Source organism: Oncorhynchus clarkii, chromosome 12 (genome assembly GCF_045791955.1).
Source record: "Oncorhynchus clarkii lewisi isolate Uvic-CL-2024 chromosome 12, UVic_Ocla_1.0, whole genome shotgun sequence".
Taxonomy (NCBI): Eukaryota; Metazoa; Chordata; class Actinopteri; order Salmoniformes; family Salmonidae; genus Oncorhynchus; species Oncorhynchus clarkii.
In genome coordinates, this window is record NC_092158.1 from 35,477,477 (window position 1) to 35,501,413 (window position 23,937).

Sequence of the window (23,937 nt, forward strand, 5' to 3'; positions counted from 1 at the left end):
ACGTTAAATGTGCTAAATGCCTTGCAGTGTTAGGGCTGGAGGTATGCTAACTGTGATGTTGGTTAATGTTTTAAGAACACATACACCCTGCATCGTTCCCTGACTGATCTGCCGAATGTGGTGACATCTCACTTTCCATTCGTTTTGCCCTTTCTGGCCTGCTATCTCTTAGTATGCACTTTTTGGATCTCGAAGAATCATGTCTAGATTTTAATGCAACTTATTATAATGCAGAAGTGCCCTTTGCTTAGATTAGCTTTTTAGTTCATTGTAGAGTTGAAGTACGACTCAATTTGATTCTAAATAGGCCTTCCTGCAATAGAAATGTTAACTTTAGGTCTATGCTGTATGCTGCAGTAACTAGAGTAAATGCGGAAGCTGTCTGCCCTAAGCCCTCAACTGATCCCATTTATTGATGTAGGACACCAGAGGTAAATATGTACACAGTGGTGGAAAAAGTACCCAATTGTCATACTTGAGTAAAAGTAAAGATGCCTTAATAGAAAATTACTCAAGTAAAAGTGAAAGCCACCCTGTAAAATACTACTTGAGTAAAAGTCTAAAAGTATTTGGTTTTACATATACTTAATGCCAAAAGTACATTTAATTGCTAAAATATACTTAAGTATCAAAAGTAAAAGTATAAATCATTTCAAATTCCTCATATTAAGCAAATCAGACGGCACCATAAAAAAAAAACTTAATTTACAAACGAAGCGTTTGTGTTTAGTGGGTCAGCCAGATCAGAGGCAGTATGGATGATAAAGGATGTTCTCTTGATAAGTGTGTGAATTGAACCATTTTTCTGTCCTGCTAAGCATTAAAAGGTAACTAGTACCTTTGGGTGTCAGAGAAAATGTATGAATTACAAAGTACATGATTTTCTTAAGGAATGTAGTAAAAGTCAAAGTTGTCCAAAATATAAATAGTAAAGTACAGATACCCATAAAATGACTTCAGTGGTACTTTAAAGTTGTGGTGGCAGCATCATGTTATGGGGTGTTTTGCTGCATGAGGGACTGGTGCACTTCGCAAAATAGATGGCATCATGAGGAAGGAAAATTATGTAGATATTGTGGAAGGACCACCAGAGGGCAGGCTGGGCTCATGGATAGTAGCCCAACAAGGCATGGGAGACAAGGTAACCAGAGGCAATTAAGCACAGCTGACGGTACTAATGACATACTCTCCTTCCCCTATAAGAGAGAGATTGGAACCAGCAGAGAGGGGGGAAAACTATCTCTGGAAGATGGCCACCGAGAGAGAGGAGCTATCCAGGAAGAACCACTAAGACGGTGACAATCCCGTGACTTTTTGTTGTAGTTTAAAGATAATCCTATTATGTTCTTGTTTCATCTGGAGAAGAAGATGTATGTTTTTCCTTGGAAGATTTTCATTGATTATGTTGGAGTGTTTGTGTTGACCCAATGCCCTCAATAGAGAACTGTGTTCAATCAAGAAAACTTACTCCTGACTCGTTTATTCCACCTTCCCGCTTTAGAGTGACCAATTACATGGTCCGCTCACATTGGTGGAGAATGCATGCATTAGGTGGACGAGTGACACAAGGATAAGTGAGTAAATCAAGATTCTTCCAGTAGACCCGGAGGAACCATTCAAGAACGATGGATAACGCCCTACTACAACAATTGATCACGGCACAGCAGACAACCATAGAACTCCTGCAACAACAGCTGAGCCGACGAGAAGAACCTAGAGTTAAGCCAAGAGCGGCTGCTCACGCCATCTTACCTCGTCTCTCCAAGGAGGATGATATTGAGGCCTTCCTCATGACCTTCGAAAGGACGGCCACCTTGGAAGAGTGGCCGCCCACAGAATGGGCGAGCGCATTAGCCCCTCTTTTGACCGGGGTGGCTCAGGAAGCCTATTTTGACCTGGATTCCCGCGAAGCTGCGGACTATGGGCGACTAAAAACCGAGATCCTGTCCCGGTACCAGCTGACTGCCAGAGATAGGGCTGTAAAATTCCATCAATGGACCTATACAGCTGATCAACCCGTCCGTGCCCAGATCTTCGCATTAATACGACTGACGAAACAGTGGCTAGAACCTGGAAAGGGAGTAGGACATGTGATAGAGACTCTCGTAGTGGACAAGATATTGAGAGAATTACCCAGTGACTTAAAAAGGGTTGTGGGGCAAGCCAACCCGTTGTCAGCCGACGACATAGCCCAGGCGGTGGAAACATATCGGTCTACAGGGGAGTTGTTAAAAAGTGACAAGGAGGAACGGAAGGAGTCTTCCAATCCCGTACCACGACTCACCCCGGCGCGCCCGCCACCGAAACGTCCAAACCCCCCCCCGGAGGTGGGAGAAGTCAGCCACCACACAGCAGGGTCGGTGTTATAAATGTCAGTCTCCCAACCATTATGCCCCACAATGTCCTAGCAAGGATGAGCCCATGGTCACGGAGTCATCACTGCCTATCCCCACACATCCCGTTTTGAGGGGGCAGGATCAACACTGTTGGTTAGCAGAGATAGCCCCAGCCTCAGAGATTCCGGTGCGAGTCGAAGGACAAGATGTGGTAGCTATTCTCGACTCGGGAAGTATGGTTACGTTAGTAGAGGAGCGGTTGGTGACCTCCGCAACACTGCTACCAGACAAAGTAGCCGTATCCTGTATCCATGGAGACACCCACTATTACCCCACTGTGAATCTGCCTATTCTCACTCCAAAAGGAAGGTGTACAGTCAGGGCAGGGAAAGTGCCCCAGCTGAAGGTGCCATTATTGATCGGGAGAGACTGTCCCCTATATAAGGAGCTTCGGCAGATGACGTTATGTACGGGAAGAAGGGGGACAGGAAAGAAGAGAAAATCCAAGCCCGAGGTAGTAGTCCTACAAGGAGACGTAGCCGCGTCCTCGTCCTCTGCAGCAGAGGAAGAAATAGCGACCCAACGTTTACGACAGATATTCCAGGAAACCACCGATGAAGACACATGTGAAGGGTTATACACAACGCAGGAAGAAAGGAGCAACCAGGCGCTAAGGGATATATTTGAAGCTCCATCCGAGGAGGGAACCTGGAAGGGATTCTCCTCGGTCACCCCTGATGGGGATGTGGAACATCCTCCACATCCCTCTACCGAGGTCGACCTGCCCCAGGAATTAAAGGGACAGTTCGGCACCTCGCAGCATAGAGACCCAGACCTAAGGGAGGCCATGAGGAAGGTGAAGGTGATCGATGGGAGGAACGTCGACGGATCAGGTGAGCCCCCTCTTCCTTACTATGCAATCAGGCGGGGTCTCTTATACTGGGTCGTACGACGAAGGGGGGAAAACCAAGAATTACTAATGGTGCCTAGGCCATACAGGGATACAGTTCTACAGTTAGCCCATTCCCACGTCCTAGGAGGACACCTGGCACGAGACAAGACTATTGACAGAATCATGCAGAGATTCTATTGGCCCCGGGTCACCCGGGATGTGGCCAGGTATTGTAGGACGTGTGATCAATGTCAACGTACAGCCCCACGGCCACACCTACGTAACCCTTTGATTCCTCTCCCCATCATAGAGACTCCCTTTGAACGCATAGCTATGGACCTCGTAGGACCCCTCCCAAAATCCGCCAGAGGACACGAGTACATCCTAGTGGTTATAGATTACGCTACCAAGTTCCCGGAGGCCATACCCCTGCGTAACATGTCGTCAAAGGGAATTGCCAAGGAGTTATTCCTGATGTTCTCTCGTGTGGGCCTCCCCAAGACTATCTTAACCGATCAAGGAACCCCGTTCATGTCCCGGTTGATGAAGGACTTGTGTCGGTTAAATCAGGTTCAACAGATACGTACAAGCATATTCCACCCTCAAACAGACGGGTTGTGTGAACGCTTGAACAAAACGATTAAAAGCATGTTGAGAAGAGTGGTGTCCCGAGACGGGAAAAACTGGGACATGCTTCTCCCACACTTAATGTTTGCCCTGCGAGAAGTACCCCAGGCATCCACTGGATTCTCTCCGTTTGAATTGCTCTATGGCAGACCCTGTCGAGGGATCCTCGACTTAGCCAAGGAGACCTGGGAGACCCAACCATGCCCCTTTCGATCCACAATAGAACACGTTACCCTGATGAGAGACCGCCTGTCAGCAGTGTGGCCCATAGTCAAGGAGCATATGGAGAAGGCCCAAAGGACCCAAGGCCGGGCCTATGATAAGTCCGCGGCCCCCCGTGAGTTCACCGTGGGAGAGAAAGTGATGGTGCTTGTGCCCACGGCCGAACATTGCTTGCTGGCGCAGTGGAGGGGGCCCTACGAGGTAATGAAAAGGATCTCACCGGTCAATTACCTCATCAAGCAACCTGACAGGAGGAAGAAGGTCCAACTCTATCACATAAACCTGCTGAAGACGTACCATGGACGAGAGGAGGAGGTGGCTTTGATGGCCCTGGAGGGCAAAGGAAAAGAGGAGGCTCTACCACAGGTGCGCCGTGGCCAAACTCTCCTACCAGAGCAGTCAAGACAGCTAGACAAGCTGATTATGAACTTCGGTCGAATATTCTCTCCATTCCCAGGACAAACAGATGTCCTGTTCCACCATATCCACACTGAACCCGGCAAGAAGGTTCATATCCGCCCTTACAGGATTCCTGAGGCTCGCAGGGTCATCGCTAAGAAAGAGGTGAGGGAAATGTTGAGGATGGGCGTGATCGAGCCCTCGACGAGTGAGTGGTCCAGTCCCATAGTCCTGGTCCCCAAATCCGATGGTAGTATGAGACTCTGCAACGACTTTAGGGGCGTGAATGCCATCTCTACATTCGATGCGTATCCCATGCCCCGCGTGGATGAACTCTTGGAGCGCTTAGGAAAGGCCAAGTTCATCACTACCCTGGATTTGACGAAGGGATATTGGCAAGTGCCGGTGGCTCCGGAGGATCGCCCAAAGACTGCCTTCGCCACCCCAGAGGGGCTTTTCCAGTATGTGAGGATGCCCTTCGGACTGCACGGTGCCGCTGCAACTTTCCAACGCCTCATGGATGCCATTCTACGGCCCCATCAAGAGTATGCCGCGGCGTACATAGACGATGTGGTCATCCACAGCGAGGACTGGGATAGTCACCTCCTGCAATTACGGGCGGTGCTCGTGAGTTTGGAAGCCACAGGGTTGACAGCCAATCCAAATAAATGCTGCCTGGGCCTGTCCGAAGCGGAATACCTGGGGTACACCGTGGGGAATGGGAAAATACGCCCACAGGCAGAGAAGACCAGGGCAATTCGTGACTGGCCTCGACCCCGGACCAAGCGAGACGTTCGGGCCTTCTTAGGGATAACAGGATACTATCGCCGTTTTATCCCAGGATATGCAACCATTGCCAACCCCCTCACCAACCTCATCAGGAAAAACCTGCCAAACCAGGTAGAGTGGAAAGACGAGACGGAAGAGGCCTTTCAATTGCTAAAAGATGGTCTGTGTTCTGATCCCGTTCTACAGGCTCCGGACTTCTCACAAGAGTTCATTGTGCAGGTCGACGCCTCGGATACAGGGCTCGGGGCCGTACTAGCTCAGGGTAAAGGTGAAGCAGAGAAGCCGATACTCTTCATTAGTAGGAAGCTCAGCGATCGGGAACAGAGGTATGCGACCGTAGAGAAAGAGGCCTTAGCCATCAAGTGGGCCCTCGATTATCTCCGGTACTACCTACTGGGTCGGAGGTTTGCATTAGTTACTGACCATGCGCCCCTCACATGGATGGCTGGTAAGAGAAACAATAACAACAGAATAGCCAGATGGTTTTTGTCTTTACAACCGTTCTCTTTCCATGTCATCCACAGGGCCGGATCGAGGAACGGGAATGCAGACGCGCTGTCCCGACGCGACCAAGACGGTGCGTCTGGCGCCCGAACCTCCGGTTCGGTCCTGGGGGGGAAGGTATGTGGAAGGACCACCAGAGGGCAGGCTGGGCTCATGGATAGTAGCCCAACAAGGCATGGGAGACAAGTTAACCAGAGGCAATTAAGCACAGCTGACGGTACTAATGACATACTCTCCTTCCCCTATAAGAGAGAGATTGGAACCAGCAGAGAGGGGGGAAAACTATCTCTGGAAGATGGCCACCGAGAGAGAGGAGCTATCCAGGAAGAATCACTAAGACGGTGACAATCCCGTGACTTTTTGTTGTAGTTTAAAGATAATCCTATTATGTTCTTGTTTCATCTGGAGAAGAAGATGTATGTTTTTCCTTGGAAGATTTTCATTGATTATGTTGGAGTGTTTGTGTTGACCCAATGCCCTCAATAGAGAACTGTGTTCAATCAAGAAAACTTACTCCTGACTCGTTTATTCCACCTTCCCGCTTTAGAGTGACGCCCAATTACATGGTTTACAAGGTGCATGTAAACTTCTGACTTCAACTGTAGGTATAGCAGACTGGGTCAGAGAGAGGTTGAAAATGTTATTGAAGACACGTGCCAGCTGGTCAGCGTATGCTCTGAGTATGCGTCCTGGTAATCTGCCTGACCCTGCGGCCTTGTTAATGTTAACCTGTTTAAAGGTCTTACTCACATCGGTTACAGAGAGCATCCGGAACAGCTGGTGCTCTCATGCATTGTTCAGTGTTGCTTGCCTTGAAGCCAGCATAGAAGGCAATTAACTCATCTGGTAGGCTCGCGTCACTGGGCAGCTTGCGGTTGTGTTTCCCTTTGTAATCTGTGATAGTTTGAAATACCCTTCCACATCTGACGAACTCAAAGCCGGCATATTAGGATTCAAGCCTGTTTGAAGGCTCGTCGGAGGTCGTAGTGGGACTTCTTATAAGCGTCTGTATTAGTGTCCCGCTCCCTGAAAGTGGCAGCTCTAGCCTTTAGCTCAGTGTGGATGTTGCCTGTAATCCATAGCATCTGGTAGGGATGTAGGTTCACTGTGGGGACGGCATCATCAATTAATTTATTAATGAAGCCGGTGACTGATGTGATCATTTCCTTAATGCCATCGGATGAATCCCAGAACATATTCCAGCCTGGGCTAGCGAAACAGTCCTGTAGCTTAACATCCGGCACATCGGACCACTTCCGTATTCAGCGCGTCACTGGTACTTCCTGTTTGTGTTTTTGCTTGTAAGCAAAAATCAGGAGGATAGAGTTATGGTCAGATTTGCCAAATGGAGGGCGAGGGAGAGCTTTGTATGCATTTCTGTGTGTGTAGTTAAGTTGATTTAGAGTTTTTTCGCCTCTAGTTGCACAGGTGACATGCTGGTAGAAATGAGGCACTCTCACTCTGTGTTTGTTTGTTTGTGTATGCTATGCGTGTCAGTCAGTAATGATTGGGATATCCTTCCCTCAGACCTCACCTCCCCACCTTGCTTCAAATCAATGAATGAGTTCCACAGGGAGCTGTAGTAAAGCTCATTACAGTAAAGAGTGGAGAAAGCAGTCAGTGGCTCTCCAAGCTAAGAGCACCACCTGTCTGCTGGACACAGACTACCCTACATCATATTTCATTATGTGTAGGCTATTCAGAATATTTGTCTCTATTTGGCAAACAGACATGTGCATTGGTTATTGATGCCAAGCCACTGCCGGTTAAATTACAATCTTCATCTTCCCCTAGTTAAGTGCCTTCAAACCAACTCAGTTGTGTGGTCTGAGTGTGTTGTGTTATATTTGGTTTCCAGTCCAAATCAAATCAAATCCCAGTGGTGTGGAGGAGATCTGATTGGACAGGAGGCTGTGTTTTCTCAGCTCTGTAACAGGATGTGTCCTGACTAGCGGGAGTTGACAGTCTCAATACCCAGCTGTCCTCTCACTCTGCTCAGAGTGGTGTCATACCCATACACTGTCTTGTATGTCTTGGCACAGGCTGAAATGCCATCAGTGGCAGCACCATATCTGCTAACCACCCCTTCACAGACTCTATACTCTCTCTTCTCTCAAACGTATAGGCCTACAGTAGTCTCCCTTTCACTTTACAACTGTACCAAATGTACCCAATATCTGCTTGATAAGATGTAGTCATCTTTTCCTGTACCGGATGCCACCCAAAGGGTAGCCTATTTTGATGTGAATCTGGAATAGTTTATCTAATACCGCGGGCCATGTTTCACTTATTTCTATTGAAATAAGCTAAATAATGTAAACCCATACTGAATATATAGGCTAATTGTGATTCAGTTCTACTTCATAATTTCAACCAGCAGAGGTCACAATGACTGAATCATTTGTGTCATACCCATGTATTCATAATAATATTTACACCCTGTTATCTCTCTCTCTCCTGTCCATTGTAGGCAGCAGGTATAGCAGACAGAGTCATGCTGAAAGGGGGCATGGCCAAGGCAGTGATGCCCAAGCCAGGGCTCCAGGAGAGGGCCAAGCAAGCCTCCCTTGCCCCCTCTACCACCACCTCCACCACAGCTACAGGCATCAAAACCTCCAGATCCTCCAACACCCTGGCCACAGACCTGCGCCTTAGCAGGGTGAGTGGTGCCAGACACAGTAGATGACAGGGGCACCACTGAACACACCCAACATCTCCTTGATGAATGGTGGGAGGTTGGGAGTGGAACAGGTGGGAGGGAGATAGGGGAAGATACCACCCCTTACATTTTTCTAAGAGCATCTCTGTCCATTTGGATGATTGAAATAAATGTTCAATTGAATTAGCCTACCTCTGCATCACGTGCAGACACTGATCTCAGCGGGGTTTTACAAAGTATACACACTCTTAGAAAAAAAGGTGCTATCTAGAACCTAAAAGGGTTCTTCAGCTATCCCCTTTCCACAGAGGGTTTTTACATTAAACCCAAACGGGTTCTACCTGGAACCAAAAAGGGTTGCATTGACAGCATGATTATTTGTCTGAGAGTGCTTTTCAATTTAATACTAGTAGATTGAGGATATTTTCCAATTGGTAAGGTAATCTGTGGTTTGCTAAATCCTGACTGAGTGTGTATATTGTTCTAGCTGAAGAGGGCCAGTAGTGATGACACACTGGCCAAGCCTGCCCTGGGGGCGGCAGCCACAGGCTCACGCATGAAGAAGACTGTCACTGCAGGGGCCATCTCTGACCTGGCCGAAGCAAGACCTCGCAGCCTCTCAGGTAGGGGACCCATAGTTCAGTGCACACACACCCACACGTTTTGTTCTTCTATCCTCTTGGGGACGTAACATTTATTTCCATTCAAAATCTCATTTTCCCTAACTTTAACGAAATCTAACTCTTAAACTTAAACCTAACCACTAACCCATTACCCTAACCCTAATTCTAACCCTAATCCGAACCCCTAAATTTAAAATAGCTTTTGTTCTTATGGAGATGTGGGAAAAGTCCCCACAAGGGATAATTTTTCTTGTTTTACTATCCTTGAGGGGACTTTTGGGGATTTTAGGTCCCCACATGTATAGAAGAACCAACCCACACACACACATAGAGTGCATTCGGAAAGTATTCAGACCCTTTGACTTTTTCCATATTTTATTACATTACAGCCTTATTCTGTATTACATATTTTTTTAGACATTTTTGCAAATGTACATAAGTATTCAGACCCTTCACTCAGTACTTTGTTGAAGCACCATTGGCAGCTATTACATCCTCAAGCCTTCTTGTGTATGACACTACAAGCTTGGCACACCTGTATTTGGGGAGTTTCTCCCGATCTTCTCTGCAGATCCTCTCAAGCTCTGTCAGGTTGGAAGGAGAGCGTTGCTGCACAGCTATTTTCAGGTGTCTCCAGAGATGTTCGATCAGGTTGAAGTCCGGGCTCTGGCTGGGCCACTCAAGGACATTCAGAGACTTGTCCCGAAGCCAGTCCTGCATTGTCTTGGCTGTGTGCTTAGGGTCGTTGTCCTGTTTGAAGGTGAACCTTCGCCCCAGTCTGGTTCTGAGCGCCCTGGAGCAGGTTTTCATCAAGGATCTCTGTACTTTGCGGCGTTCATCTTTCCCTCAATCCTGACTAGTCTCCCATTCCCTGCCGCTGAAAAACATCACCACAGCATGATGCTGCCACCACCATGCTTTACCGTAGGGATGGTGCCAGGTTTCCTCCAAATGTGTCACTTGGCATTCAGGCCAAAGAGTTCAATCTTAGTTTCATCAGACCAGAGAATGTTGTTTCTCATGGTCTTGAGAGTCCTTTAGGTGCCTTTTGACAAACTCCAAGCGGGCTGTCATGTGCCTTTTTACTGAGGAGTGGCTTCCGTCTGGCCACTCTACCATAAAAGCCTGATTGGTGGAGTGCTGCAGAGATGGTGGTCCTTCTGGAAGGTTCTCCCATTTCCACAGAAGAAGTCTGGAGCTCTGTCAGAGTGACCATCGGGTTCTTGGTCACCTCCCTGACCAAGGCCATTCTCCCCTGATTGCTCAGTTTGGCTGGGAAGAGCCTTGGTGGTTCCAAACTTCTTCCATTTAAGAATGATGGAGGCCACTGTGTTCTTCAATGCTGCAGAAATTTTTTGGTGCCCTTCCCCAGATCTGTGCCTCGACACTTTTCTGTCTCAGAGCTCTACAGACAATTCCTTCGACCTCATGGCTTGGTTTTTGCTCTGACATGCACTGTCAATTGTGGGACCTTATATAGACAGGTGTGTGCCTTTCCAAATCATGTCCAATCAATTGAATTTACCACAGGTGGACTCCAATCAAGTTGTAGAAACATCTCAAGGATGATCAATGGAAACAGGATGCACCGGAGCTCAATTTCGAGTTTCATAGAAAAGGCTATGGATACTTATGTAAATAAGGTGTTTCTGTTTTTTATTTGTATTACATTTGCATAAATGTCTAAAAACCTGTTTTCACTTTGTAGTTATGGGGTATTGTGTGTAGATTGATGAGGGAAAACATGTATTTAATACATTTTAGAGTAAGGCAAGAACGTAACAAAATGTGGAAAAAATCAAGGGTTCTGAATACTTTCTGAAATGCACTGTATATGTACATTCATGCTACACACATATCACAACTGCTGCAACCACTCTTATTATTACACTGCACAATTTAAACACTACCCTCCAATCCCCCCTTCCCCAAAACACGTGTAAATATTGGACTATAAATTGTGTGTTATTCTTATGCTAAAAGGTTTATTCTATTCTACTGAGCCATTTACTTTATGTTCATAAAGTAAATGGCAGTTAACCCACTGTTCCTAGGCCGTCATTGAAAATAAGAATTTGTTCTTAACTGACTTGCCTAGTTAAATAAAGGTAAAATAAAATATTCTTATATTTTCTTATTTCTTATTGTTGTTGCATTGTCCAGAAGGAACCTGCAATAATAATTTCGTTGGACCATGTGTATCCTGTACATATGACTAATAAAACATTAAACTTGAAACACACACACACAATCACACGTCCCTTTTACTTCCTCTTTCTTTGTTATCCATATGAAACAATATTCCACCTGAAAAGAAAATGTAAACTCTGGGTCCTTCCGACAAAAAGTAACTGAATGGACAAGTATCAATCAATGTTATTCAATCAAATATTGTAGTTTACTTTTTGTATGCTGAGTTGTCTGTCTGTGTGAAATAATCACATACACTGCATTTACATATCAGAGTGTATAATGGTGTTTTTCCAATAATCAGTTCAGAAGCACACTTCACTCCTTCTTGTAGTCCCTGTTGCTGATTTCATTTTGCTCTGTGATGTACAACCAGTGAGGCATCGGGTACAACTTCACCTGATGGCCACTAGAGGGCCATAGATCATCACTCTGATTTTTCTGAAAAGGCTCAAGTTCTACAATACAAGCCATAAAGAACTTTCCCGGAAATCCCCTCTTTATTTCCATATCTGTTCAGTGTCTAGCTGGCCTGTTGGGATGCAGGTGATAGTCTGAGTAGTCTCCTATTGTTTCCGTGTCCAAACCTGACACAGTGAGTGGACATTATCGTTGTCTGTCCCTGTAACGACCTCTGAATAGTTCTCTGAACTGTGGCCATTTGTTCTGCCATGATACAGAAAATATGAGGACTTATTTTCCAATAGGATAGGTCGGCGCTTATTGAAAGGGAAAGAATGATCATCATTGTTCTCCTTAGAGAGATTTGTGTGTGTGTGTGTGTGTGTGTGTGTGTGTGTGTGTGTGTGTGTGTGTGTGTGTGTGTGTGTGTGTGTGTGTGTGTGTGTGTGTGTGTGTGTGTGTGTGTCTGAAGCGTGTGCACACGTACAGTATGTGTCTTTGTGTGTGCGTTAGTGCAGCAAGCGTGAATGTGTTGGGTTGTTGTTAGTGAGTTACACACTCAGATGTTTAGTGTTAGGGACTGTCAGTTAGGGGTCCGAACATGGGTGAGCATGAGGCCATCTTACAAAAGAACACCCAGAACATGTTTGACTGAGTTGACTGTGTTGGACTCTGTGTTGGAACCTCAATAACAACCTTAGCAAATTAACCCAGGGCTCTGTCATTGTGACAGCATAATACTGTAACTGTATCACACTTTCGCCCACTGGACACATGCTGTACACATCAATCATTAAGATAGATCTCTCAATTACAGCAGGCATTCATTATGGGCTATATTTTCTAAATATTTTGACTAGTTCACTGTTTAATGTCATTTGGATTTGCCGTAAATTTATATTAGATTCAACTATACTTTATAGTCTGTTTTACACTGAAATTTGAATTGCATTATATGTTCCATGTCACATAAGTATTTAATGCATTACACAATTAAGGCTCTTGTAATGATTTTCTGAGCATGTGAATAATTAACTAGACCCTTAGCTGTTGTATAAACCCTGTCTGGGTTTTGACTGAACTGAGCATAAGAGAATTAAAAAGTGAAGTGTTTGATTGTTTATGGTGTCCCAGTGTGAAGTATGTTGTTGCTGCTGCGTCATAGGAAGATCCTTCCTTTATACAGCCTGCTGTTGTTTAGTCGCTTGCATGTCTGTCTCTGATATGTTTACTACTTTTTTTGCTTGACTGGCTGTTAATTTCAAAAGAAAACAAGTGTGTCTATTTCTGTGTGTGTGTGTGTTTGGTTTTACTATCCTTGTGGGGGTCAGAAGTCCTCACAAGGATAGTAAAACAAGGAAAATTGGACAAGTAAGGGGACATTTCACCGGTCCCCACAAGGAAAAAGTATATTTTAAAGTTAGGGGTTAGGGAAAATAGGATTTTGAATGGGATTTAATTGTTTGGTCCCCACAAGGATAGTAAAACAAACGTGTGTGTGTGTGTGTGTTGTACCTACCTTTCACGTGTTGATGTGACGGGCCAGGTAGGGCATAATTGAACTATGGGAACAATATTTAATCTCACATAGAGAGCAGTAGTAACTGCATATTTTTGTAGGCATTAACTCCGCCATTGTCATGGTTCCACCTGTCACCAGAGGGCGGCAGAGACGTCCTATTGACATTAACGACACTCAGGTGTGTCCAAACCACTCAGACATTCTAGGTTTCCTTTTGATCACTGCTCCTGAGAACCGCCTTAACCTAGGGTACCCCTGGCTAGTGCTACATAACCCACTATTATCCTGGTCCACCTACTAGACTGGGGTATGAACAGCCAGACTAAATGCCTAAGACCCCCACCAAGAGCCTTGCCGTGTTCCCCGGCATACATTGACGACCAAGACTTTTCCGCTCTGCCTCCCGAGGACTTCGACCTCCGGGAGGCCTTCAGTAAATAGGCAATCCACTACCCTCCCTCCTCATCATCCATACGATGCACCATAGAAGTCCTACCCGGCGCCCCCCTTCCCATGGGGAAGCAGTCATGACAATTACATCCGGGAGTCGCTGGAGGCAGGTTTCATTCGCTCCTCTTCGTCCCCAGCTGGTACAGGCTTCTTCTTTGTGGAGAAGAAGGATGGAGGTCTGCGTCCCTGCATCGATTACAGAGGGCTGAACAGGATTACGATTAAGAATCGTTACCCTCTACCCCTGATGTCCGCCGCCTTGGAGTTGGCCATGGGGCCCAATTCTTCACCAAACTGGACCTTCGCAACACTTACAATCTGGTGAGAATCAAAGAGGGAGATGAATGGCCTTTAACACCCCGAGTGGCCACTATGAGTATTTAGTCATGCCCTTCGGATTATCGAACTCACCGGCAGTCTTCCAAGCATTAGTCAATGACACGCTTAGGGATATGTTGAATCGGTTCGTCTTTGTTTACCTTCTCCAAGACCCTTCTGGAACACATCCTACACGTCTGCCAAGTCCTGAGACGCATCCTGCAGAGTCAACTATACATCAAGATAGAGAAGTGTGAGTTCCATGTATCCCAAGTTTATTTCCTGGGCCACATTATCTTTACTGCTAGCATCCAAATGGACCCCGTAAAAGTGAGAGCGGTCATCGACTGGCCCCGTCCGGCCTCACTCAAACAAGTCCAGCGGTACATCGGGTTTGCCAATTTTTACAGTCTTTTTATATACGCAACTTTGGTGCGGTGGCAGCGCCTCTCACGACCCAGAAACGTTTTTGCTGGATCCCAAGGCTGACAGGGCATTCGGGAAGCTCAAGAGATGTTTCGCCTCCGGACCCATCCTCGTCCATCCTGATCCTACCCATCCCTTCGTGGTAGAGGTGGATGCCTCAGACACCGGGGCAGTGGCGTACCTTTCACAGCAGAACAAGGGGTACAAGAATCTGCACCCATGTGCCTTTCTCTCCAAGCGGATCTCGCCAGCGGAACACAATTACGATGTAGGCAACCGGGAGTTCTTGGCAGGTAAGTGGGCCCTTAAGGGGTGGAGACACTGGTTGGAGGGGGAACCTCATCCTTTCGTGATTTGGAGGACCATAAGAATTTGGTCTCCATTTAAGAAGCCAAGAGGTTAAACGCTCACCAGGTTAGGTGGGCTCTGTTCTTTAACAGGTTCAACTTCACACTAGCCTATCGCCCGGGATCCAAGAATCAGAAAGCAGACGCCGTGTCCCATCAACACGATGTCTCTAACAAGGAGAGGGACTACAAGCTCATCATCCCCAGCTTCCGCATTGTGGCCCCCGTGATATGGAGTATTGAGACCACGGTCCGACAAGCCTAGACCCGAGAACCTGACCCCGGCGGGGTCTCACTAACAGATTTTATGTTCCGTGATCAACCCGTTCCCGAGTACTACAATGGGGACACTCCTCTAAATTAGGGGTCTGGGGTTAATCGGACAGTGGAGTTCCTGAGGTTGAAATTCTGGTTACCCAACATGATTGAGGATGTGAGATCCTTCGTTACGGCCTGCTCCACCTGGGCCCTGAGCAAGTCCTCACAACAGTGACCAGTTGGGTTGCTCCAACCTCTGCCAATCCCCAGCCAGCTCTGGTTCCTGAGGTTGAAATTCTGGTTACCCAACATGATTGAGGATGTGAGATCCTTCGTTACGGCCTGCTCCACCTGGGCCCTGAGCAAGTCCTCACAACAGCGACCAGTTGGGTTGCTCCAACCTCTGCCAATCCCCAGCCAGCTCTGGTCCCTCCTGTCCATAGACTTTATCACAGGCTTACCCCCATCCCAAAGGGCATACCTCGATCCTTACCTAAGTTGCCCTCAGCAAATCTCATGATTACCCATGTCTTTCGACTACAGGGACTTCCCCTGGACATTGTCTCGGATCGTGGGCCCCAGTTCGTCGCACGGTATTGTAAAGCCTTCTGCTCCCTTTTGGGGGTGTCGGTAAGTCTCTCCTCGGGGTTCCACCCACAGTCGAATGAGCAAACGGGGAGGGTCAACGGGTGTGGCTGTCCACCCGTGATCTTCCCTTAAGGGTGGACTCGCGGAAGCTCACTCCACGCTACATAGGACCATTCAAGATCCTGAGTCACCACCTATTGCCTCCAGCTTCCCAGGTCTATGAGAGTCTGTCCATACTTCCATGTCTCCCGTCTCAAGCTGGTAAGGACCAGTCCCTTCTCCCCACACACCTGCCCCTCCGCCCCCTTGACTTCTTGATGGTCGCCCGGCCTATACTAATCTGTTGGAGGCTCGTCGGGTCTAAGGCACCCTGCAGTACCTGGTGGACTGGGAGGGCTACGGCCCGAGGAGTGGGCGTGGGTGCCTGCCAGGAACATCCTGGATCCAGGACTTGTTCGGGACTACAACCAACTATGTGGTGGTCGCCCTGGCTCCGCAGCTGGAGCCGCTCCTAGAAGGGGGGTACGGTCATAGTTCCTCCTGTCACCAGAGGGCGGCAGAGACCGTCCTAGAAACATTAACGACACTCAGGTGTGTCCAATTTACTCATTATGATTTCCCTGTTAAAATAGGTGTGTTTTCTGTTGTCCTTTGCAGAAGCCGGAATTGTTTACCATGTGTGTTCGTTTCCTGAGTGAGTTTTTGAGACTTAGTGTTTGTTGTTTTTCAAGTGTACTGTGATCCTGCGGCTACTGTTTCTCAATAAAGTATTGTGTTTATCCTTAACCACTGATTCCTCGTCTGGTCTCTTCTCTGCACCTGGGTCCAACCTCACCACGTCACAGCCGAGGCTTGTTGGCCAAAGCCTATGGGGAAATTAATGGGGGTTTTGGAGGGTGTTTGGGTAAATCCGACAATAAGTTATATGTTAAATACAGGCTTAGGAGATTTTACATGTTTTGTTCTATGAGATAATATTCCATCAGCTAACATCACGTTTTGTGAATTTTTAAGAATTTATGTAATCAAAACAAGCACAAGCACATAAAGGCCTCATAATTCATGAAGGTCATGTTAACTGACTGATATTGTCTCCTAGAACAAAATGTATATGATCTCCTAAGGCTGTGTTAACCTCAGACCTTATTTTTGGCATTTATCCCAAAACACCATGCTTTCCCAATTAACTTACTCTATTGGAATGGCTGAACGAACCAGAGGTAACTAATTTCCAGATTTGGACTACAAGCTGGTGAGCTCTATTGTGGAAGAACGCTGTGCTATTTCATGTGTTTGGCAGCATTGTGTGTGAATACCACAAAGTAGGGTGGAGCAGGATCTGATCACACTAGACCTACTTTAACTGGCTTTGACTGACTGAATGGCTGACTGCAGCTTGCCTGTGCTCTAGCTGTTCCTACTGTGTGTACAATACACGATGGAAGTATTCAGACCTCTTCACTTTTTCTACATTTAGTTACGTTACAGCCACATTCTAAAATTGATTAAATAACTAATTTTCCTCATCAATCTACACGCAATACCTCATAATGACAAAGCGAAAACAGGTTTTTAGAGATGTATTCGGACCCTTTGCTATGACACTCGAAATTGAGCTCAGATGCATCCTGTTTCCATTGATCATCCTTGATGTTTCTACAACTTGATTGGAGTCCACCTGTTGTAAATTCAATTGATTGGACATGATTTGGAAAGACACTCACCTGTCTATATAAGGTCCCACAGTTGACATTGCATGAAAAAACCAAGCCATAAGGTCGAAGGAATTGTCCGTGGAGCTCCGAGACAGGGTTGTTTCGAGCCACAGATCTGGGGAAGGGTACCAAAAAATGGATTGAGGGAAAGATGAACGGAGCAAAGTACAGAGTTTCTTGATGAAAACCTGCTCCAGAGTGCTCAGGACCTCAGACTGGGGCGAAGGTTCACCTTCCAACAGGACAATGACCCTAACCACACAGCCAAGGTTCACTTTCCAACAGGACATCGACCATAAGCACACAGCCAAGACAATGCAGGAGTGGCTTCAGGACAAGTCTCTGAATGTCCTTGAGTGGCCCAGCCAGAGCCTGGACATGAACACGATCGAATATCTGTGGAGATACCTGAGAATAGCTGTGCAGCGAGGCTCCCCATCCAAGGAGAATGGGAGAAACTCCACAAATACAGTTGTGCCAAAGGTACTGAGTGAAGGGTCTGAATACTTATGTAAATGTGATATTTATTTTTTTATATACATTTTCAAACATTTCTAAAACCCAGTTTTGCTTTGTCGTTATGGGGTACTGGGTGTAGATTGATGAGGGAGGGAAAAACAATCTCATCCATTTTAGAAAAAGGCTGTCTTGTAACAAAATGTGGAAATTGTCAAGGGGTCTGAATACTTTCCGAATGCATTGTACATACAGGTTTGAGACAGAGGTAATGATGAATTCCATCAGGCTACACTCGCCTCATTGTCTGTGATATATTACATCCTGTGTTAAAAGTATTTTAATGTCTTTCCAAATACCTGGACATATGACCAAGGACATTCCATGTTTCTGCAAGTGGAGTAATTCCATGTTAACAGAATTATGCTGAGACTCTTCACATTTTGCTGAGATTTTTCCCTTTAAAATGTGTGCCAAACAATAACCAATGATTGCCAAGTTAAACAAACCATACAACTCTATGCACAATAATTCCCACTGGAGATTTTACAAAAACACATTTACTTGAATAACAGTGCAGATGCAAAGTTTGTATACAGAATTATGTCACAAACAGCACAAACAGTCATATGTTTGTAAGGAATACCTTTATCCAACAAACCTCTGGTTATCTTTAAATTGACATGTCAGCCAAAGACAAATACTAGGCCTACAATTAGGTATTGGACGGACATACAGTACCAGTCGAAAGTTTTACTATTTTCTACATTGTAGAATAATAGTGAAGACATCAAATCTATGAAATTACACATATGGAATCATGTAGTATCCAAAAATGTGTTAAACAAATGAAAATATATTTTAGATTCTTCAAAGTAGCCACCTTTGCCTTGATGACCGCTTTGCACAGTCTTGGCATTCCCTTAACCAACTTCACCTGGAATGCTTTTCCAACAGTCTTGAAGAGTTCCCACATATGCTGAGCACTTATTTCCTTCACTCTGCGGTCCAACTTTTCCCAAACCATCTCAATTGGGTTGAGGTCGGGTGATTGTGGAGGCCAGGTCATTGTCCTGTGGAAAAACAAATGATAGTTCCACTGAGCGCAAACCAGATGGGATGGCATATCGCTGCAGAATGCTGTGATAGCCATGCTGGTTAAGTGTGCCTTGAATTCTAAATAAATCACTGGCAGTGTCACCAGCAAAGCACCCCCACACCATCACACTTCCTTCTCCATGCTTCACGGTGGGAACCACACATGCGGAGATCATCCGTTCACCTACTCTGCTTCTCACAAAGACATGGCAGTTGGAACCAAAAGTCTCAAATTTGAACTCATCAGACCAAGGGACAGATTTCCACCAGTCTAATGTCCATTGCTTGTGTTTCTTGGCCCAAGCAAGTCTCTTCTTATTGGTGTCCTTTATTTGGTTTCTTTGCAGCAATTCAACCATGAGGACCTGATTCACGCAGTCTCCTATGAACAGTTGATGTTGAGATGTATCTGTTACTTGAACCCTGTGAAGCATTTATTTGGGCTGCAATTTCTGAGGCTGGTAACGCTAATGAACTTTTCCTGTGCAGCAGAGGTAACTCTGGGTCTTCCTTTCCTGTGGCAGTCCCATTGAGTGCCAGTTTCATCATAGCGCTTGATGGTTTTTGCGACTGCACTTGAAGAAACTTTAAACGTTTTTGAAATTTTCCGGAATGACTGACCTTCATGTCTTAATGTAATGATGGACTGTTGTTTCTCTTTGCTTTTTTGAGCTGTTCTTGCCATAATATGGACTTGGTCTGTTACCAAATAGGGCTTGGTCTTTTACCAAATAGGGCTATCTTCTGTATACCACCCTTACCTTGTCATCACACAACTGATTGGCTCAAACGCATTAAGAAGGAAAGAAATTCCACAAATGAACTTTTATTTTAAATATATTCCAGGTGACTACCTCATGAAGCTAGTTGAGAGAATGTCAAGAGTGTGCAGAGCTGTCATCAAGGCAAATGGTGGCTACTTTGAAGAATCTCAAAAAATATATTTTGATTTGTTTAACACTTTTTTGGTTATTACATGATTCCATAGTGTATGTATTATTTCAAAGTGTTGATGTCTTCACTATTATTCTACAATGTGTAAAATAGTTTTTTTAAATAAAGAAAAACCTTTTTAATGAGTAGGTGTGTCCAAACATTTGACTGGTTCTGTGGATTTGTGTATAGTAACCATATTGTTCATAGCGTATCCCTTGTAAAATCCCTCTGGGGTAGCAGACTAGCAGTGTTTGTTTATTCAAAGCCCATCCACACAGTGTTTGGGGGTAGTGTTTTGCGTAGATTGCTAATTCACATCTCTCTTTATGGCTGTTGATTAGAGGCTTAACAAATTGATTTTTAGTTTGACAAAGGGCTCCTGGGAACTGAGTGAGACTGTGAAACCAGGCATCAAGTGTGGCGCAGAATAACTTTCTCAAGCTCTCACACAATTAAACCCAGATTGGCTTTAAATGTATCAAGAGGCTTTAATGAAAGAAGTTTGTTTTTCAAGGTTTTCACACTGCAGGATACAAATTAGATTATTATACTTTGTGCCTGCATAATGATTTCATCAGGCAACTTCCTAAATAATTCCTTGCTCTTCAGCCATGTTATGGGACCAGATTTTGTAAAAACATTTTTTTTTAAATAAATGTTTTAAAAACACTTGATTGTAAAGCACTCTGCATCTCAAGGAGGAGGGCACAGAGTCCACTTATCCTTGTTTTTTTTTTTACATTTATTTAACTAGGCAAGTCAGTTAAGAACAATTTAGTATTTTCAATGACGGCCTAGGAACAGTGGGTTAACTGCCTTGTTCAGGGACAGGATGACAGCTCAGGGATTCGATCTTGCAACCTTTTGGTTACTAGTCCAACGCTCTAACCACTAGGGTACTTGCTGCCCCTACTTGCTGCCCCTTGATTGCAAACTGTACCAATTTATTCCCTCAGCTAAAGATGTTGAAGTCAAAATAAGCTAAGTTGGCCTTTATATCCAATCAAAATCATAAAAGAGACAGATGGATATGTCTCCACAGGGATTTCATGTTTGAAATGTTCTATCTGCCTCCTCCACACAAGTAAGTGCAGGTAGCCTAGATGTTAGAGCGGTGGGCCAGTAACCAAAAGCTTGCTGGATTGAATCCTCAAGTTGACAAGGTAAAAATCTGTCGTTCTGCGCCCTGGTAACCCACTGTTCCCCTGGACTCTGTGGATGTCGATTAAGGCAGCCCCCGACACCTGATTGATTCAGAGGGTTTGGGTTAAATGTGGGAGACACATTTTTTTGTTTTGTTTTTTTTCACCTTAATTTAACCAGGTAGGCCAGTTGAGAACAAGTTCTCATTTACAACTGTGACCTGGCCAATATAAAGCAAAGCAGTGCGACAAAAACAACAACATAGAGTTACACATGGGATAAACAAACGTACAGTCCATAACACAATAGAAAACTCTATGTACAGTGTGTGCAGATGTAGTAAGATTAGGTAGGTAAGGCAATAAATAGGTCATAGTGGCAAAATAATTACAATTTAGCATTAACACTGGAGTGATTGATGTGCAGATGATGATGTGCAAGTAGAGATACTGGGGTGCAAAAGAGCAAATCAAATATATAACAATTTTGGGATGAGGTAGTTGGGTGGGCTATTTACAGATGGGCTGTGTACAGGTGCAGTGATCGGTAAGCTGCTCTGACAGCTGATGCTTAAAGTGAGTAAGACTCCAGCTTCAGTGATTTTTGCAATTCGTTCCAGTCATTGGCAGCAGAGAACTGGAAGGAAAGGCAGCCAAAGTAAGTGTTGGCTTTGGGGATGACCAGTGAAATAGATCTGCCCGAGCGTGTGCTACGGATGGGTGTTGCTATGGTAACCAGGGAGCTGAGATAAGGCGGGGCTTTACCTAGAAAAGACTTATAGATGACCTGGAGCCAGTGGGTTTGGCGACGAATATGTAGTGTGGGCCAGCCAACGAGAGCATACAGGTCGCAGTGGTGGGTAGTATATGGGGCTTTGGAGACAAAACGGACGGCACTGTGATAGACTACATCTAATTTGCTGAGTAGAGTGTTGGAGGCTATTTTGTAAATAACATCGCCGAAGTTAAGGATCGGTAGTATAGTCAGTTTTACGAGGCTACAGTTGAAGTTGGAAGTTTACATACACCTTAGCCAAATACATTTAAACTCAGTTTTTCACAATTCCTGACATTTAATCCTAGTAAAAAGTCCCTGTCTAAGGTCAGTTAGGATAACCACTTTATTTTAAGAATGTGAAATGTCAGAATAATAGTAGAGAGAATTATTTATTTCAGCTTGTATTTATTTCATCACATTCCCAGTGGGTCAGAAGTTTACATACACTCAATTAGTATTTGGTAGCATTGCCTTTAAATTGTTTAATTTGGGTCAAACATTTCGGGTAGCTTTCCACAAGATTCCCACAATAAGCTGGGTGAATTTTGGCCCATTCCTCCTGAGAAAGCTGGTGTAACAGAGTCAGGTTTGTTGGCCTCCTTGCTCGAACACACTTTTTCAGTTCTGCCCACAAATGTTCTATAGGATTGAGGTCAGGGCTTTGTGATGGCCACTCCAATAACTTGACTTTGTTGTCCTTAAGCCATTTTGCCACAACTTTGGAAGTATGCTTGGGGTCATTGTTCATTTGGAAGACCCATTTGCGACCAAGCTTTAACTTCCTGACTGATGTATCTAAGATTTATCGATGGTGACAGTGTTTCCTAGCCTCAGTGCAGTGGGCAGCTGGGATGAGGTGCTCTTATTCTCCATGGACTTTACAGTGTCCCAAAACTTTTTGGAATTAGTGCTACAGGATGCACATTTCTGTTTGAAAAAGCTAACCTTTTACTTTCCTAATTGACTGTGTATATTGGTTCCTGACTTCCCTGAAAGTTGCATATCGCGGGGACTATTCGATGCTAATGCAGTACGCCTCAGGATGTTTTTGTGCTGGTCAAGGGCAGTCTAGTCTGGAGTGAACCAAGGGTTATATCTGTTCTTAGTTCTACATTTTTTTAATATGGCATGCGTATTTAAGATGGTGAGGAATCCTCGTTTAAAGAACAACCAGGCATCCTCTACTGAAGGGATGAAGTCAATATCCTTCCAGGATACCTGGGCCAGGTCAATTAGAAAGGCCTGCTCGCTGAAGTGTTTTAGGGAGCGTTTGACAGTGATGAGGGGTGGTCGTTTGACCGCGAACCCATTACGGGTGAAGGCAATGAGGCACTGATCACTGAGATCATGGTTGAAGACAGCAGAGGTGTATTTAGAGGGCAAGTTGGTTAGGATGATATCTATGAGGGTTCCCATGTTTACGGATTTAGGGTTGTACTTGGTAGGTTCCTTGATAATTTGTGTGAGATTGAGGGCATCTAGCTTAGATTGTAGGACGGCCGGGGTGTTAAGCATATCCCAGTTTAGGTCACCTAACTGTACGAACTCTGAAGATAGATGGACAATCAATTCACATATGGTGTCCAGGGCACAGCTGCGGGCTGAAGGTGGTCTATAACAAGCGGCAACAGTGAGAGACTTATTTCTGGAAAGGTTTATTTTTTTTTAAAGAAGCTCAAACTGTTTAGGCACAGACCTGGATAGTATGACAGAACTCTGCAGGCTATCTCTGCAGTAGATTGCAACTCCGCCCCCTTTGGCAGTACTATCTTGACTGAAAAGACGGCTAGGATATCAGGGTTGGCGGAGTGTGCTAAAGCAGTGAATAAAACAAACTTAGAGAGGAGGCTTCTGATGTTAACATACATGAAACCAAGGCTTTTACGGTTACAGAAGTCAACAAATTAGAGCGCCTGGAGAATAGGTGTAGTACTGGGAGCTACAGGGGCTGGGTTAACCTCTACATCACCAGAGGAGCCGAGGAGGAGTAGGATAAGGGTACGGCTAAAGGCTATAAGAACTGGTCGTCAGTTCAGAGAAGAAAAGGAGCAGATTTCTGGGCGTGGTAGAATAGATTCAGGGTATAACACACAGACAAGGGTATGGTAGGATGTGAGTACAGTGGAGATAAACCTAGGCATTGAGTGACGATGAGAGAGATTGCATCTCTGGAGGCACCAGGTGAGGTCTCCACTTGTGTGGGAGGTGGGACTAAAGAGCTTTCTAAGGCATGTAGAATGGGACTGGCGGCTCTGAAGTG

The 23,937-nt window shown here is 45.3% G+C and overlaps 1 protein-coding gene across 3 annotated transcripts in view; it reads left to right on the top strand.

Annotated features, from left to right (window-relative positions):
* Positions 1–23,937, top strand: part of LOC139423124 (cytospin-B-like) — a 172,412-nt gene that overhangs the window by 47,331 nt on the left and 101,144 nt on the right. For all 3 annotated transcript variants that reach the window (XM_071174795.1, XM_071174793.1, XM_071174794.1), the window contains exons 2-3: positions 8,240–8,428; positions 8,916–9,051. In XM_071174795.1, the coding sequence (XP_071030896.1) occupies positions 8,264–8,428; positions 8,916–9,051 (301 nt within the window). In that variant the 5' untranslated portion in view covers positions 8,240–8,263. The remainder of the gene's footprint in view (positions 1–8,239; positions 8,429–8,915; positions 9,052–23,937) is intronic.